This window comes from Camelus dromedarius, chromosome 9, assembly GCF_036321535.1.
Source record: "Camelus dromedarius isolate mCamDro1 chromosome 9, mCamDro1.pat, whole genome shotgun sequence".
Taxonomy (NCBI): Eukaryota; Metazoa; Chordata; class Mammalia; order Artiodactyla; family Camelidae; genus Camelus; species Camelus dromedarius.
In genome coordinates, this window is record NC_087444.1 from 77711914 (window position 1) to 77730697 (window position 18784).

The following is an 18784-nucleotide window of genomic DNA, read 5'->3' on the forward strand; positions in this document are numbered from 1 at the left end:
TTGTGAGTCCTTCTAGTTTCCTCCCTAGGACATTAGCCTCAGTACCTAAACATTAGGAACCCACCCCAATATTATTTCCAGACCCAGAAATCCACTGAGGCAAGTGTCTCTGGGGAGAATAGTGATTTAATAAATTATGGGATTGAAGAAAAAATCTGTACAGACAGTGAGTGGGGTGCAAGGAAACCTCAGATCCTTGAAGGAAGATCTGGTTTCTGGAGTAAAAGATGGGCAGGACCCTGCCTGCTCTTGCTTCTTGGGTAGCCAGAACTATGGATCCTCGTTCCTTCCTTCCTCAGAATCTCACTTGTTTCCTTGAGACCCTGCAGCCTCCTCCTCCCTCAAAAAAACAAGGAACTCCTAGCCTCCCATCCCTCCCCTTCTTCAAGGAATTGGAAATCTAGGATCCAGGCTCCCACCTGACCTCTCTCCCCTTCTTCTTGCAGGGCCCAGGATTCCTGGACCCAGCCCTCGGCTGTCCCAAGGGTCCAGGTATCTGGGCTGAAGTAAGGATGCAGAGTTTGAGTCTAGGTGGGCTGGAGTCTCAGCCCTCCCGCAACTTAGGCCTCTGTAGCAGCTATGTTCTCGTAAATCAGGTTCTCATACGTGGCCTCCTTCTCAGCCGGTGCTGAGGATGACTGTTGCAGAAAGCGAAGGATGCACTGGTGCAGGAACACGTACTGGGCCTGGGGAGGAGGCCCGTGGAGGTGAAGGGTGCCCTCCTGGCCTCAGCCTGCTTTCTTCCAGGGTCCCACCTCCACCCACCTTGTGCCAGAGGAACCCCCTCACCTCAGTCTGCACCATCAGTGGCCGGCTTTCTCTCATCTTCCTCATGTAGCTGAAGGGCCCCACGACACCCTCACACTCCAGCTGCCGCAGCAGGACATCCAGGGCAATGAGGGTGCCTGTGCGGCCCACACCAGCGCTAGGCAGGGACAAGAAGTGGTCAGACCCTGGGAGGGGAGAGTCTTGACTGATGGAAGGATCTGTCTTTGGAGCACCTAGGGGTCAGGGTATTCAGCCAGACAGTATTTTGGGGGAATACAGTGTAAGTGGGGGTTATGTAATTAAGCAGGAAGTAATAAGAAATGACCGTGCGCTGACTTCTATCTATCTGTGAGGCCCTGTTCCAAGTGCCTTACATGCTTTTTTTTTCACTCCTACCACACCTAAGAAGTAGGAACTATTAGCATGCCCATTTTACAAATGGGGCAATGGAGGCTGAGCAAGGTGATTGTCCCAGGCCACTTGGGCATTGCTGGGGTTCACACATGGGCAGATGAACTCCCAAGCTGATACTTAAAAAAAATTTAATGTAAAAGTAACCATTTTAAAGTGGACAATTCAGTGGCATTTAGTCACAGTGTTGTGTAACTGCCACCTCTATCTAGTTCCAAAACACTTCTATATCCTCAAAAGGAGAGCCCCATCCCATTAAGCAGTGACTCCCCATTCCCCCATCCCTCCCAGCCCCTGAAAACCACCAGTTTTCGGGCTCTGTGCATTTGCTTATTCCAAATAGTTCATGTAAACAGAGCCATCCAACATGGGACCTTTCGTGCCTGGCTGCTTTCACTCAGCCAGGTTCATCTACGTGGTCCTGTGGATTGGTGGTTCAAGCGAATGGCCTTAACTACTGTGCAGAACTCCCTTCTGCACCTGGAGGAAGGGAGGACACTCTACTGAGGACACTTCCAGTGAATACTACCTGGGGATGGGGATGGTGTCACGACACAGCACAGCAGGGAGGTTAAGGGCTCCACTCTGGGCATCAGCTTGGCCACTCGCTATTGACCGTGAACCCAGGGACCAGCTTTCTGATGCAGTTTCCTCAGCTCTCCCTTTTGTCATGAGGTTGCCCGGAGGGTCAGCCAGACTGTGGCCGATAAGCACTGACCATGATGGAAACCAGAGCTCCCCTATCAGAGGCTGTCCGTCCCTCTGGAACAAACTCCTTCCTCAACCCTCACATTCACATTTGTGAAATCTCACCTAAAGAGGCTTCAGCACAAATATCAGGAAAGCAGTTGTCGGGGGAGGCCCCAGCCTGTGAGCCCAAGGAGGTGTCTTCAATGTTTCTTAAAACCTTTGGCTGCTTCTCCCTCCTGCCCTTCACCTCCTCCCTACATATGCCTCCTCCTGTACCTTTCTATCTTTCCCATCTCTTCACCCCCATCCTCCTTCTCAGCCTGCATCACAGCCCCTTCACCTTCTGCCTCCATCTCCTCCTCCTCTCTTCCACCTCCTCTGGGAGTTCCCAAGAACCCAGGTAACCCTGGTTTCTGTGTCCTGAGGGGGCGGTGGTCCCACAGGGAGAGGGCTCCGGGCTGGTCCTCACCTGCAGTGCACAATGGGAGGCCCTCCCTCCATGTTCTGGTCCAGCCACTGCCGGAGCATCTTCCAGAAGGCCAGCATGGGGTCTGGGGAGTGAGGGACGCTGTGGTCTGGCCAGGTCACGTAGTGGAACTGACGGACGGATAAAGCCCTCCGCTCTGCCATCTAGAGGGAGGGCGGGTTGTCAGGGGACTCAGGACCCCTGGGGCTGGTTTCTGACAATGGGGCATCCCTGGGGCACACTGCTGTCCCTTGTGGGAGTGACGGGAGGTGGGATTTCATGGGGAGTTCTGGGGGAAGGGGCTGCCTGGAATGTCACGGGGGAGGAACTGAGGGCAGGGTGTATCTGGCAGGGTGTCAGGGGGCTTACATGCCAGAGCTTCAGGTCTCGTACTGTCCAGTTCTCCATCACCTCCTCACCCACCAGGGTCACCTGTAGCTGCCCATGGGTGCAGGGTTGGGAATCTAGAGGCCAGTAATGCTCACACTTCACCTGGGGGAAGACCAGGGGCAGTCAGAGCATAGGAGGCCCCACAGAACCACCCAACCCCAGTGCCCCTCTGTAGCGTGGCTCTTGTACTCAGTGCCAGGGGATGCCCTCTGCCCTGGTGGCAAGGCAGCACCCACAGGCAGCCAGGCGTAGCTTCATTCCAGCCAGGAAGACCCCTCCTTCCCCAGGTCATTGAGATCAGCTTCACCCTGCATGTGAACCATTGGATGGACTAGAGGAGACGGAAAGGTTGGAGTCATGTTGAGGGAATCAGTGAGGGCTGGATCAAGGTCTACACTGGTGTCAGTGTCTGGGGCGGGGTCACGGTTGGACTCAGGGTCAGCACCCAGGACCAAGGTCTCCTCTTACCCGGCCAGACTCCACGCAGTTGGTCAGCATGACCAGGGTGTGGCTCTGCTGCTCCCACACCAGGCGCCAGAAGTCACCCACAGTCTGGGACAGGGGGCCCTGGGCTGCTATGAACTCCTGGGAGTTCCAGAGACCCTGGTTGAAGAAAACAGGTAAGTCTGACCTTAACTTCTGAGGCTAACTCAGCATCCTCCCAGCTCCCAACCATAACCTTACAGGCATGAAGCTGGCGTTGATGTACTCGGAGCCTGGCTCCCCAGGGAGGGGTGTCAGGGGCACGCGGGACCAGTCATCTAGGAGAAGAGGCCAGCATTAGCGAGAATGGCGCCACCCAGAGGGGCAAGGAGATGAGGCTGAGACCCAGGGATGGAGGGCGTGCAGAGGTGCAGACGCTGGGAGCTCAGGGAGAGGCAGAGGGGCCTCGGCTGGGAGGAGCCGGCCAGGGGCTCTCACATCACGGGGTAGGAGCTCAGGGGAGAAGGGACGGGGTCCAGGGATGGGGTATTGACAAAGTCACAGCTGAGAGTAAAGTCAGCAGAGGCTTACGACTCACAGGGCAGCACGTTTTTGTAACGGTTCTTGATGCTGTTTTCTGGAGCTGAGGCCATCATCTGGGACTGGCTGTGGTCCTCCAGGGCCAGTTGCTGGGGGCGGAGGTAGAGGAGGGACGCACAGATGCTGGATTTTCTCTGACCTCCCCCAGGTATACCCTCACTGCTGCCTCTGTCATCCTAAGCACCCTGCCCCACTCACCCCTTGTGCCCTGGAATTCCATAGCACCCACAGAAATAGGTCAAGTGTGTGCACCATCTCTGGGGGGCATTGGGGAGGACTGGCAGGACCATGGGGACTGGGGAGGTAGGCAAGAGAGGAGACATCAGGGAAAAACCAAGGTGTTTCTTTAGGACTGACCCATCGACCCGTCACTAGTGTAAGATTTCAATGAGTTGAAAAGATGGATAATCATGCCCAGGAATTTCTGTGTAAGCCAACAAAGCATGTGTCACTGCTTTCCGTCCAATCCCAAAGGTGTGGAAATGTCTGGGGCGGGCACGTGGGCCTGGGTGCAGCCCCCTCTGTTCTGTTCTCACCCCACCTGGTACTCCACTGCAAAGCCGTAACCGCTGTCCATCTCATTTTTCCTGACATGCTCAGCAAAATCTTCAGCCCGGATGTCCCTGGGGGGAGGGGAGGGGCAAACAGTTAAACCTCCTTTAATTCTGCGCTCTTGGGATAAAAGAAAAGGGTTTTGTTTTGTCTTGTTTTGTTTGACCTCCCAAGACTTATAGCTGGAAGTAGGAACCTTTTGACCACCTTCACCCATTTCAGCCTTCTGACACTCCCTCTGGCAACCACCAATCTGTTCTCTGAACCTGTGAGTTCAAGGTTTTTGTTTTTGTTTTTGTTTCAGATTCTGAATATAAGTGAGATGATACAGTATTTATCTTTCTCTGTCTGACTTATCTCACTCAGTATAATGCCCTCAGGGTCCATCCATGTTGTCACAAATGGTGAGATTTTCTTCTTGTTTGTGGCTGAGTAGTATTCCACTGTATAGACAGCTCATAGCTTCTTTATCCATTCACCCATAGATGGACACTTAGGTCATTTCCAAGTCTTGGCTGTTGTGAACAATGCTGCTGTGAACAAGGGAGATGCAGATATCTTTCCAAATCACTGATTTTGTTTCTGTTTCATCAACTCCACTTCTGAGTATACACCCCCAGGAGTTGAAAGCAGGCTCTCAAAGGGGTACCTGTACACCCACGTTCATAGCAGCCCTAATCACAATAGCTAAAAGGTGGAAGCAACCCAAGTGTCCATCGACAGAAGAATAGATAAGCAAAATGTGGTCTATCCATATAATGGACTATTACCCAGCCTTAAGAAGGAAGGAGATTCTGCCACAGGCTACAACATGGATGGAACTGGAAGGCATTATGCTGAATGGAATAAGCCAGTCACAAAAGGACAAATAAAAGGACAAATGTGATTCCACTCATATGCGGCACCAAGGGTTATCAAATTCATACAACCTGAAAGTAGGATGCTGGAGTCTCCAGGGACTGAGGAGATGGGGGAAATGGGGAATGGGTGTTTAATGGGGACAGAGTTCCAGTTTTGCAAGATGAAAAGACTTCTGGAGATGGATGGTGGTGATGGTTGCACAACAGTGTAAATGTACTTAATGCCACGGAACTGCACACTTAAAAACAGTTCAAGCTAGAACACTCCCTCACACCATACATAAAAATAAACTCAAAATGGATCAAAGACTTAAATATAAGACAAGATACAATAAACCTCCTAGAAGAAAACATAGGCAAAATATTATCTCACATTCATCTCAACAATGTTCTCCTAGGGCAGTCTGCCCAAGAAACAGAAATAAAAGCAAGAATAAACAAATGGGACCTAATTAAACTTACAAGCTTTTGCCCAGCAAAGGGAACCATAAGCAAAACAAAACAACAACCCACGGAATGGGAGAAAATATTTGCAAAAGATGAAACTGACAAAGGCTTGATCTCCAGAATATATAAACAGCTCATACAACTTAATAAGAAAAAAAACAAACAACCCAATCCAAAAATGGGCAGAAGACCTAAACACGAAAAAATGCTCAATATCACTAATTATCAGAGAAATGCAAATTAAAACTACAGTGAGGTATCACCTTACACCAGTCAGAATGGCCATCATTCAAAAGTCCACAAATGACAAATGCTGGAGAGGCTGTGGAGAAAAGGGAACCCTCCTACACTGCTGGTGGGAATGCAGTTTGATGCAGCCATTATGGAAAACAGTATGGAGATTCCTCAAAAGATTAGGAATCCCATGTGACCCAGGAATCCCACTCCTGGGCATATATCCAGAAGGAACCCTAATTCAAAAAGACACCAGCACCCCAATGTTCATAGCAGCACTATTTACAATAGCCAAGTCATGGAAACAACTTAAATGTCCATCAACAGACAACTGGATAAAGAAGCTGTGGTATATTTATACAATGGAATACTATTCAGCCATAAAAATGAACATAATGCCATTTGTAGCAACATGGATGTCCCTGGAGAATGTCATTCTAAGTGAAGTAAGCCAGAAAGAGAAAGAAAAATACCATATGATATCACTCATATGTGGAAAGAAGAAGAAGGAGGAGGAGAAGGGGAAGGGGAAGAAGAAGGTAAATGAACTTAAATATAAAACAGAAACAGACTCACAGACATAGAATACAAACTTTTGGTTGCCAGGGGGAAGGGGGTGGGTAGGAACAGTCAAGGAGTTAGAGATTTATAGATCCTGACAGGTATATATAGAATAGATAAACAAGTTTATACTGTATAGCACAGGGAAATATATACAAGATCTTGTAGTAGCTCACAGTGAAAAAGAATATGAAAATGAATATATGTATGTTCATGTATGACTGAAAAATTGTACTGTACACCAGAAATTGACACAATGTAAACTGACTATAACTCAATAAAATTAAAAAAAAAATCTGTTTGGACTCAAAAAAAAGGAAATGGGACTTCTCTCATCTAGGACCACTCCCCTTCTCCTGGGCCACAGTTCCCTGCAGCCCTCTCCAGCCATGGGGTCTTCCTTCTCCTACACCAGGAACCTCTCCCCTTTCCCTTTGTGTGTACATGTTCTAATCTTGCTTCTGTATTAAAAAGAATCCCCTGACCTCATGCCACTCCAGGTCCAGCTCTTTCTCTCTCCTCCCCCCGTAATATAGTGTTATGAATACTGTCCTGACTCAGTTTTGACACCCTGGATGGAGGCTGGTCAGTTTCCCTTCTTGACATGCTGATTAAATCCACATCCTCACCACCTCCCCTAACAGGATCACACACTCTGGGCTACTATCCATCTGCCCAAATTCTGCCCCAACCCCAACCCCCAGGAACAGGTACCAGAAAACCAGGCACAGTCCCTACGCCCCAGGACCTGCTGAAATGATTCAAACTAAGCCTGTTTGCCTTGGATTGAAACCATGAGAAAGGCTCTTGTTTGAGTGCCCCTCACTTCACGGCCAACCTGGTGCCTCCCCACGTGGCCCTGCAGGGTGTAATGCGTACTCCCTCTCTTGGGATCTGTGAGTGTAAAAAATCTTCAATGCCAGTCGTCTCCTGATCCAGTGGGCTTACCGTACCTAAACAATAATGAAACCTGTGAAAGCACATTCAAACTTCTCACGTGGACCAGTTCTCTCTGCTTCCTTCCCATACATCACCGTGGCCTGGTCTCTACACCACGACTCCAGGGGAACAATGACCTTTTGTGGTTCAAAGTCCCCTTATCTCATTTGCCTCCTTATCTCCAATTCCAAAGGCCACCTCTCAGTCCCTCCTCTGCGTGGGAGCTCAGCAGCCTGTAGTTTCTCTGACTGCCTCTTCCTTTTTTCTGGACCCGCCCTCTTCCTGAACACCATCTCCTCATGTGCACCACCACTGCCTCTCTGACGGGTGCTTCTCCATCTCCTCAGTGGGGCCCTCATCCTCTGTTCATCAAACGGTAGGTGTTTCTGGGAGTCTGTCCTTAAGCCCTCTTTTCTCACTGGACACACACGTCTCATGGGGTCTGTCCACTGACATAGCTTCACTTTCAATCTGCACATCTGCGATTTCTGAATCTTCGTTGCCAGTTTCTACTTCTCACTCCCCTGACCTTCAGCTCTATTTACCCACTGGCCTCCTGGAAGCTCCACCTGCATGTCCTAGAGGATCATCGCTAGGACATCCAAACATGCACGCTGAGGGTTGGGGATGGCAAAATGCTCAACATACAAGACAGGACAAGACTTGGAGCCCAACAGGTGCAGCAATTTGCTGCAGATGCCATACAAGGCACCGGACAGAGGGTAAGGAGGGGAAAGGGCAAGCAGGGTGGGACTCTGGCCAGGACAGATACTACCGCAAAGAAGAAACTGGACATCATCTTCCCCATCACTAGTGTTTGCTCTGCCTCATGCGTCTGCCTCGGATGGCCACGCCCTCCGTTGACGCCTCATTCTTTTGCACCCAGGCTGTCACAGCTGGTCTCCCAGCTTCCCTTTACTCTCTGTCCCATCTCTCCTCTCTTGATCCCTGGGGATCATTCTCACGTAGACACTTGGTGTCACTGACCCAACTAAGGAGGAGTCAGAGAATGGAGACCTTTGCACAAACGTTCTCCTGAACCATGGATCTGTTTATCCACCTGACCATTCATCATTGTCTTCACTTGCATGTCCAACAAGCATCTCAAATTCAGCGTGTCCACCACCGAGCTCCCAATACTTTCCCAAAGCTCCCCCACCCTCCACCCCATGGTCATTCCATCTCAAGCAACAACATTTCCAGTATTCCTGGAGCTCAGGCTAAATTCCTTGCAGTCACTCTTGAGCCCTCTCTGAACCCCACACTGCACTTCCATTCTCTAACCACATCTGCTGTTTAAACACTCAAACACTGCCTTGAATCTGATTACCTCTCACCATTTCCCATTCCAAGACATAACTACCTCTTGTTTGGATTGTAATAGGGAAGAACAAACCTGACTCCATATTGGTCTGTTTCTTTTACTTTAACCTTTTTGCATTTGCCACAAGTTCATCACCAAAGGGATGCTGCCTATAAGCTTAAATTACACATAATGGCCCATCTCTGGGAACCCTGCCTCCCAGGTAACCAGCACTGAGCTAAAATACCTTTGTTGGGCTCACAGGAAACATCCTGACCAGGCCCCCCTGTGAATGACTGCAGGAAGGAAGGAATCAACACCTCCCCTCTGGAGGCTGACGTGAAACAGGAGGTGTGTGAATTTACTCCCACCCCTCTTAGTATAAAAGAAGCCTGAATTCTAACTCAGGCAAGATGGTTCTTTGGGACACTAGTCACAACCTTTACCAACTTCTTTATTAGTGGCTCCTTGTGCTAGAATGTAAGCTCCAAAAGGGCAGGAATCTTTGGTAGATTCACTGTTTCCTCAACACCCAGAACAGCACCTGACACTTAACAGGGGCTCCGTTACTGTTTTGTTGGATGAATGAATGGACGTCCCAGAGCTGAGACTGACACCAATTTCACGGCCACCAGTCCAGGCTCTCAGGGAATGGGGAGTGGCAGATGCATTGTGATCCCTGCCACAGACAGCATTAGCCCCTTCTGAGGCTTGTGGGGGGGATTCACTGATCCTGCCCTCTGACCTACCCAGTGACCAGCAAACACCCCAGGATCTGACCTTGACAATGAGTCTTTCAGATGCTCTCCCAAACCTTCCACTCACCTGCAGATCAGATCCCTGTGTGCCTGTTTCTTCTCACTCTTCTTACACCTGGGAAAAGGACATTAGGGTGAAAGGCTGGGGAGGGGAGAGAGGCCGGAACCAGGGGTCCTCACCTTTCCCGCAACCCCCACCCTCCAGGCACCCGGTAAGTCCTGAGCTGAGTCTCACCCCTTCTTCAGGAAGAAAACCAACAAGCCCACCAGGATGAGAAACAGGAGGACACCGACGATGGCTCCTATGATGACCACTGGAGGAAGAAGGCATGAGGGGCTGTTAGAGTCTGGGTCACCTCTCCTGGTGTCCTATCTCTGCTACCTCTGTCCTAACCCAGACTGTGATCAGAGGGTCTGCAGGGTAGATGCGAGGGCAGAGAAGGGAAAGGAGAAAGCTTCTGCATAAAGCCCTATTTCCCACTCAACCTTTCCTCCCAGGAGCCTGGTCCAAAGACATCACTTTCCCAACTAATCTGCTTTTTAGAGTGACTCTCCCCTTCCTTGGTCTAGACTAGCGATCCTCACTGAGGGTGGTTTTGCCCACCAGGAGACATCGGGCAATGTCTGGAGACACTTTCAGTTCTTACAACTTCAGCAGCAGTGCCACTGGCATCGAGCGGGTGGAGGCTGGGGATGCTGCTCGACACCCTACAGTAATACCCAGGACAGTCCTCACCAGAAAGAGCGATCCAGCCCAAGATCCACAAGGACCTGTCTCAGCAAGAGTACCCTGGACAGTGGGACCACCAAGCCCAGCCTGGAAGAGCACCCCATGTTCAGTGCAACAAACTCCAGTGTCTCCAGATCAAAGACCCCATCTCCTAAGAGGCTCTGATTCCTAGGCACTGACTGACGGGGGCCCAGGGAGGCCTATGACCATGGTCAACGGTACATGAGCAAAGATTTCCTGAGGTTCAGACTTTTTCAAATGTCCCATTGGTGAGTGAAAAATCGTGCGACCATGCTGGAAAAAAATTTGGCAGTTCTTCAAAAGGTTAAACACAGAGTTACCACATGATCTAACAATTTCACTTCCGGGTATACACCCAGGAGAAACGAAGACACACACCCACACAGAAATGTGCACACAAATGTCCAGAGCACCATTCAGAACAGCCAAAAAGTAGGGTCCATCCACGGATGAATGGATAAACAAAATGCATTCTATCTGTACAATGAAATATTATCCGGCAATAAAAAGTAATGAGGTGCTGACACACGCCAGAACATGGATGAACCTTAGACGCATTATACTAAGTGAGAGAAGCTAGTCACAGAGGACCACATACTGTGTGGTTTTTTTTTTTTTTTTTTGGAAATGTCCAAAAGAGGCGTATCTATAGAGACAGAAATAGATTACAGACAGACAATGGCTGGTTGGTGGGGAATTAGCGAAACTAGGGGGTGATGGCTTAAGGGGTAATACAAATACGGTAAAAAAAAATATCCTAAAATTAACAACGATGATGGTATAATGATGATGAGTATATTAGAAGCCACTGAGTTGCACACTTTAAATGGGTGGACTGTTACAGGTTATATGAATGACATCTCAAAGGAGCTGTTTTACAGAAAGCAGGAAACAAAACATAAACAAAAAGGACCCCATGGGGTGGTGAGACTCCTTCACAACAGGGCCTGATGGGGTCTGAGAGAATGTCATTGTAGCTCTCTGTACCTGTGGGGCTCTGCTCACCTGTGCTCTCAGTGCGGCAGGTCACGGAGGCAGACCGTGCCTCCCTTCCATCCCAGATGGTTGTGACGGTCGCTGCGTAGGCCTGAGCCGGCCTGAGTCCCGACAAGGACACACCCTTCCCACAGGAGGATCCGCTCTGGGAAAACTGCTGCCTGCCCACCTCCACTTTAAAGGCCTCATAGCCTCCCGGGGGGCAGGACCAGGTCAGGATGACCCCGTAGCCCCCCGAAGCGCTGATGCAGGACACGATGGAGGGGGGGCTTGGATCTGGGTGGAACGGATAGGAGGAATCAGTAGGCTCCATCCAAGGCAGTTTTCTAACTCCCCACTCCCCACCAGTCGTGCCAGTAATCTGAGAACTAGCTCATCCTCTTCTTCCCCCAAAACAAAACACCTCTTCTTCCCTCAGTTTCTGTTGCCCCCTAACGGACGCACCGCAGGTCGCCTCAAACTACAACTCCCATTAGCCCAGAAAAGGTGCCATCTTGGCCACTTCATAATCTCACCCAAGAGAGTGCACAATGCTACATCTCACCTATGGCGGAACTCAGAGTCACCCGGGAGCTGTTGACTCCATTCTTTTCTGCCCACACAGAGAAGTTGTACAAGGTCCCGGGTTCAAGTCCTTCCACTGTGAAACTGGTGTTGGCTGTGCGTGTGGTCTCAATCGCGTCTCCCTCTCCAGACCACTGGACCCAGTAGGCGTAGCTCTGAAGGTCAGGGCCCTCAGGCACCTCCCACCTCAGGGTGATGCTGCTGGTGGTCTGAGTCTCCACACTCAGGTTCCTGATGGGGTTGGGGGCTGAGAAATGAAGAAGAAAGATCCAGTGTCAGCAGGGCAGTAAACGGGGGGGACAGTCAGTGGGCATTGCTGACCCTCAAAGTCAGTTCCCAGTCCTGCCTGAACTACGGGTCCAGGAGATACGGGGTGTGGGGTCTAGACAGTGCTTCCCAGACTTCCATGTGCATACGTGTCACTGGGGATCTTGCTAAAAGGCAGGTTCTGACTCAGGAGGTCTAGGATGGGACTGAGATTCTGCATTTACAGCCAGTTCTCAGGAGATGCTGACGCAGCCCACCCACGGACCACACTTGGGGAGCAAGGATCTAGACCAGTGCTTTCCAGTGGAATTTCTGCAACAGTGGAAATGCCCTCCCAATGATCATTAGGGTAGATACAAACCCAGTGGGAGACTGGGAGCCCCTCAACGGAGCTCTTGAGCACTTAAAATATGGAACCAAGCTTGCAATTTTATGCAATTTTAATGAACTTAAATGTACATAGCCACCAATGACTAGGGGCTACCATATTGGACAGTGGAGGTCTAGAGCAGAGGAGCTGTCCACCTCAGGGTAATGGAGCTCATGGTCTGAGCTTCCATCTTCAAGCCCGTGACATAGTTGGGAAGTAGGAGAACAAGAGTCAGGGGGTCAGAGTGTCCACATTCCACAGCACCTAATCCCCCCAGAACTCAGTAACAAGACTCCCCTGCACAGCCATGGTTGCTCAGGAGGATACGCCCTAGTGTTATGGTCTGTGTTCTCTAGAGTCCTAGAGCCTGACTGATCCCAACGCACAACCCTATGGATATTCTTTCTTCATCTCTCTCATCGTGATCCAAAGAGACACTGGGCTAGGGAGTGTGCCACATTCTCCTGTCAGCTCTGCACCATCGTCTATCATCAACCCCGCATTAAAGAAAAAAAAAAAAAGAATCAGAATAAGGGCTCCTTCTCACCTGTGGCGGCATTGAGAGTCACCCGGGAGCTGTTGACTCCATTCTTTTCTGCCCACACAGAGAAGTTGTACAAGGTCCCGGGTTCAAGTCCTTCCACTGTGAACCTGGTGCTGGCTGTGCGTGTGGTCTCAATCGCGTCTCCCTCTCCAGACCACTGGACCCAGTAGGCGTAGCTCTGAAGGTCAGGGCCCTCAGGCACCTCCCACCTCAGGGTGATGCTGCTGGTGGTCTGAGTCTCCACACTCAGGTTCCTGATGGGGTTGGGGGCTGAGAAATGAAGAAGAAAGATCCAGTGTCAGCAGGGCAGTAAACGGGGGGGACAGTCAGTGGGCATTGCTGACCCTCAAAGTCAGTTCCCAGTCCTGCCTGAACTACGGGTCCAGGAGATACGGGGTGTGGGGTCTAGACAGTGCTTCCCAGACTTCCATGTGCATACGTGTCACTGGGGATCTTGCTAAAAGGCAGGTTCTGACTCAGGAGGTCTAGGATGGGACTGAGATTCTGCATTTACAGCCAGTTCTCAGGAGATGCTGACGCAGCCCACCCACGGACCACACTTGGGGAGCAAGGATCTAGACCAGTGCTTTCCAGTGGAATTTCTGCAACAGTGGAAATGCCCTCCCAATGATCATTAGGGTAGATACAAACCCAGTGGGAGACTGGGAGCCCCTCAACGGAGCTCTTGAGCACTTAAAATATGGAACCAAGCTTGCAATTTTATGCAATTTTAATGAACTTAAATGTACATAGCCACCAATGACTAGGGGCTACCATATTGGACAGTGGAGGTCTAGAGCAGAGGAGCTGTCCACCTCAGGGTAATGGAGCTCATGGTCTGAGCTTCCATCCTCAAGCCCGTGACATAGTTGGGAAGTAGGAGAACAAGAGTCAGGGGGTCAGAGTGTCCACATTCCACTGCACCTAATCCCCCCAGAACTCAGTAACAAGACTCCCCTGCACAGCCATGGTTGCTCAGGAGGATACGCCTTAGTGTTATGGTCTGTGTTCTCTAGAGTCCTAGAGCCTGACTGATCCCAACGCACAACCCTATGGATATTCTTTCTTCATCTCTCTCATCGTGATCCAAAGAGACACTGGGCTAGGGAGTGTGCCACATTCTCCTGTCAGCTCTGCACCATCGTCTATCATCAACCCCGCATTAAAGAAAAAAAAAAAAAGAATCAGAATAAGGGCTCCTTCTCACCTGTGGCGGCATTGAGAGTCACCCGGGAGCTGTTGACTCCATTCTTTTCTGCCCACACAGAGAAGTTGTACAAGGTCCCGGGTTCAAGTCCTTCCACTGTGAACCTGGTGTTGGCTGTGCGTGTGGTCTCAATCGCGTCTCCCTCTCCAGACCACTGGACCCAGTAGGCGTAGCTCTGAAGGTCAGGGCCCTCAGGCACCTCCCACCTCAGGGTGATGCTGCTGGTGGTCTGAGTCTCCACACTCAGGTTCCTGATGGGGTTGGGGGCTGAGAAATGAAGAAGAAAGATCCAGTGTCAGCAGGGCAGTAAACGGGGGGGACAGTCAGTGGGCATTGCTGACCCTCAAAGTCAGTTCCCAGTCCTGCCTGAACTACGGGTCCAGGAGATACGGGGTGTGGGGTCTAGACAGTGCTTCCCAGACTTCCATGTGCATACGTGTCACTGGGGATCTTGCTAAAAGGCAGGTTCTGACTCAGGAGGTCTAGGATGGGACTGAGATTCTGCATTTACAGCCAGTTCTCAGGAGATGCTGACGCAGCCCACCCACGGACCACACTTGGGGAGCAAGGATCTAGACCAGTGCTTTCCAGTGGAATTTCTGCAACAGTGGAAATGCCCTCCCAATGATCATTAGGGTAGATACAAACCCAGTGGGAGACTGGGAGCCCCTCAACGGAGCTCTTGAGCACTTAAAATATGGAACCAAGCTTGCAATTTTATGCAATTTTAATGAACTTAAATGTACATAGCCACCAATGACTAGGGGCTACCATATTGGACAGTGGAGGTCTAGAGCAGAGGAGCTGTCCACCTCAGGGTAATGGAGCTCATGGTCTGAGCTTCCATCCTCAAGCCCGTGACATAGTTCGGAAGTAGGAGAACAAGAGTCAGAGGGTCAGAGTGTCCACATTCCACAGCACCTAATCCCCCCAGAACTCAGTAACAAGACTCCCCTGCACAGCCATGGTTGCTCAGGAGGATACGCCTTAGTGTTATGGTCTGTGTTCTCTAGAGTCCTAGAGCCTGACTGATCCCAACGCACAACCCTATGGATATTCTTTCTTCATCTCTCTCATCGTGATCCAAAGAGACACTGGGCTAGGGAGTGTGCCACATTCTCCTGTCAGCTCTGCACCATCGTCTATCATCAACCCCGCATTAAAGAAAAAAAAAAAAGAATCAGAATAAGGGCTCCTTCTCACCTGTGGCGGCATTGAGAGTCACCTGGGAGCTGTTGACTCCATTCTTTTCTGCCCACACAGAGAAGTTGTACAAGGTCCCGGGTTCAAGTCCTTCCACTGTGAACCTGGTGTTGGCTGTGCGTGTGGTCTCAATCGCGTCTCCCTCTCCAGACCACTGGACCCAGTAGGCGTAGCTCTGAAGGTCAGGGCCCTCAGGCACCTCCCACCTCAGGGTGATGCTGCTGGTGGTCTGAGTCTCCACACTCAGGTTCCTGATGGGGTTGGGGGCTGAGAAATGAAGAAGAAAGATCCAGTGTCAGCAGGGCAGTAAACGGGGGGACAGTCAGTGGGCATTGCTGACCCTCAAAGTCAGTTCCCAGTCCTGCCTGAACTACGGGTCCAGGAGATACGGGGTGTGGGGTCTAGACAGTGCTTCCCAGACTTCCATGTGCATACGTGTCACTGGGGATCTTGCTAAAAGGCAGGTTCTGACTCAGGAGGTCTAGGATGGGACTGAGATTCTGCATTTACAGCCAGTTCTCAGGAGATGCTGACGCAGCCCACCCACGGACCACACTTGGGGAGCAAGGATCTAGACCAGTGCTTTCCAGTGGAATTTCTGCAACAGTGGAAATGCCCTCCCAATGATCATTAGGGTAGATACAAACCCAGTGGGAGACTGGGAGCCCAGCAACAGAGCCCTTGAGCACTTAGAATGTGCTCATCTGTCTTTCTTTCATCAATTACATGTCGAGGCAATACTGTCTTGGATCTACTCAGATAAGTAAAATACCTCTTTATAATTGGTTTCACCTGTTCTGACTTATGCACTGTGGCTGATAGAAATCTTGGATCCACAAGCGTGGCTCCCATATGTTTCTGTCGGTCTACGGGCCTGCCGAGTTCTCATGCGTGTTCTGTCACTGCCTGCCACCTTCCTTTAGGAAATAAAGAAAAACAGTGGTTGCCTCTCACCTGTGGTGGTTTTGAGGGTCTTCTTGGAGCTAGTGAGTCCATCCTCCACCCACACGGAAAATTCATAGGAAGAGCCAGGGTCAAGTCCCTCCGCTGTGAAAACGGTGTCTGTCGTGTTTCGGCTCTCGGTTTTGTTATCTCGTCCGGTCCACTGGACCCAGTAGGTGTAGTTCTGCTGGTCCAGGCCACCGGGGGCCTCCGAGCGCAGGGTGATGGAGCTGCTGGTCCAGGCCTCCACAGTCAGGTTTACGACTGGGTTGGAGGCTGAGAATGGGGAAGAAGGATTCACTGTGAGCAGGGAGCAGATCAGGACTGTCCCTTCCACTGCTCCCAGTTCCTGCCTCATGTCCAGAAAGGACTAGCTCCATCGGCGCCAGGTGGGGATCGCTGTGCCCACCATGGAGACCTCCCTCTGGAAGCTCACGGGACTTGAGGGTGCAATGGCTTTGTGTGGGCAGTGAACTCAGACAGGGGTCACTCACCGTCCGCCCTGGCCCCTGTCCAGCTGCACAGGCCCTGGTGAGATCCAAGAGGGGGGGAATCAGACACCGAAGCTCACCTCCCCTGACCCCAGTGAGTCCGCCAGCCAGCGACCCTCCCGTCCTCTGCCCAGACCCTGCGAGTCACACTGCCTGAAGGAGAGGAGGGACAGCACACAGACTCTCCTCCCGCAGGCTGGGCTCTGACAAAGGTCATCCCATAGTATGTCTGTCTTCTCTGGGTGTGCCCTGTGTTGGGGGCAGGGGGAGTGGGGAAGGGGCAGGACTCCAGGGACCCAGGAGCTGGGATTGGCTTCACTGATATGGTAGAGAGATAAACTTAATGGTTTCACTTCCTGAAAAAATACAGCCTTAGAAGACTAAGGCAAGGAAGTAACCAACAAATTGGGAATGAAAGAAGAGTCTGATGTTGGGGACCAGGAGCCAGACATCCAGTCTGAAGGAAAAGGCTGGGGACTTGGACCCCTGGGTCTGAGGGAGGAGCGGGCTGGGGGCCGAGGCTCCTGAGTCTTCGTAAGCTTACCTGTGTCTTGCCAGTAACCTGAGTTCACTCTCACCGCAGAAGTAGCAATGTCTAAGAGCCCGGGTGTCAGACTCCCCAGCAATCTCCCCCAACCTAGAAACTTGCTTCCTCTCCAGGGAATTATCAGTCCCTCCCCACTCTGGACCTGAGTTCTGGGACCCCAGCCTCCTCTTTCCTGGGACCCAGGAGTTGGCCCCCCTCTGCTCCTCTCAGAGGACCCCCCCCACCCCCACTACCCTGAGTCTGGGAGCACTCACCAGCAGCACCAGGCTCCCCAAGGCCCTGAGGCCTCTGCCAGCCCCGGTCATGTCTCTGGACACTGCCGGGGACCCAAGTGTCCTAGCCCAGGACCTTCCACCTGCTGGACTTTAAACGCAAGAATTTCCCCTTTCCCAGCCCAGCAGTAAGGCCATAGGCCAGGGCAAGAAGGGAGGAGGAGGAAGTAGAGGCTTTCCAGCCGGAGAACTCCTAGCCCCACCCCCGCCCTCAGCCTTGGTCCTCACCTCTGGAAGCTCTGGCTTCTCCTGGCCACAGGGTCTCCCCTGCAGCCCCTGCCTCGCTTCACTTTATCCTGCGCGGGTAAGAGATGAGGGCGCTTCTTCCCGCTGATGTATGCATGCACAACACATGTCCCAGATGTTCAGAGTGGGAGGGGGCGCCGGAAGAAAGATGTGTCCATCCCTCTCAAGTGGACAGTTACACACCAAAGCCAGGTGGGGGGTCTACTCTCCTGCGCCCTGAGGCAGGCACTGGCCCCTCAGCCTCTCCCTGCCTCCCCCAAATCCGTGCAGCTGTCACCAAATGAGCCCAGTATATTCTGCCTCCTGGCCTTTGCGTATGCCGTCTGCTCTGCCAGGTGCCCCTTCCTGCTAGCCCTTAGGATTCAAGGGTCAACATGCTGGGTCAGACCTGTCTTTTTAGCTCCGTCAGGACCTGTGCTGTCTCTACAACACATGCCAGACTGTCCGTATGTGCGGAGGCATGTGCCACATTCTACCCAGGCCCTTGAGCCAAGTGGCTTAAATTTGCAGTGACTTAGATTCCTAATCTACCAAAATGGGCACAACCCCTTGTAAATATGCTGTGAGGAGTAAGTGAGTTCATATATAAAGTCTTAGAGCAATGCCTGGTTCTTTTAAAGCCTTTGAGAAACCGTGGCCATGTTTATTTTTGGTTCATCCCTATAATGGAAAAGAATCTCACAAAGAATATATCTATGTATATAAAACTGAATCACTTGGCTGTACACCTCAAACTAACACAACATTGTAAATTAACTACACCTCAGTTTAAAGAAATCGTTAAAAATAACAAAAAAAATTCTGCCATTTCAACAATGTTATATAAGTGGAATCATACAGCAGGATCCAACACAGCTGACACCTTGATCTTGAACTTCTGGCCTCCAGGACTGACTGCAAGACATTTCTGCTACTTAAGCCACACAATGTGTGGTACTTTGTTAAGGCAGCCCCAGCAGACTAAAACATTTTCATTGGTATT

At 51.1% G+C, this 18784-nt stretch overlaps 1 protein-coding gene across 1 annotated transcript; it reads right to left on the reverse strand.

Annotated features, from left to right (window-relative positions):
- Positions 1-113: 113 nt before the first annotated feature.
- Positions 114-18363, reverse strand: PTPRH (protein tyrosine phosphatase receptor type H). The gene is made up of 19 exons (XM_064490029.1): positions 17518-18363; positions 16741-16774; positions 16259-16522; positions 15305-15571; positions 14102-14368; positions 12898-13164; positions 11694-11960; positions 11159-11425; positions 9638-9716; positions 9470-9517; positions 7057-7065; positions 4290-4371; positions 3747-3837; positions 3410-3486; positions 3194-3328; positions 2705-2827; positions 2339-2499; positions 790-925; positions 114-686 (listed from the first exon to the last, which is right to left on the reverse strand). The coding sequence occupies exons 1-19, from the start codon at positions 17587-17589 to the stop codon at positions 561-563; spliced, it is 2772 nt and encodes a 923-aa protein (XP_064346099.1). The 5' UTR covers positions 17590-18363; the 3' UTR covers positions 114-560.
- Positions 18364-18784: the final 421 nt, after the last annotated feature.

Bases quoted from the DNA above. Each gene is read 5' to 3' on its own strand.
- PTPRH (XM_064490029.1), bottom strand. From the start codon at position 17,589: ATGACCGGGGCTGGCAGAGGCCTCAGGGCCTTGGGGAGCCTGGTGCTG. The intron at 16,775-17,517 runs GTAGTGGGGGTG...GGATCTCACCAG, and splicing joins TGAGTGCTCCCAGACTCAGG to GGCCTGTGCAGCTGGACAGG. The intron at 9,518-9,637 runs GTGAGACTCAGC...TCCTTTTCCCAG, and splicing joins GTTTTCTTCCTGAAGAAGGG to GTGTAAGAAGAGTGAGAAGA.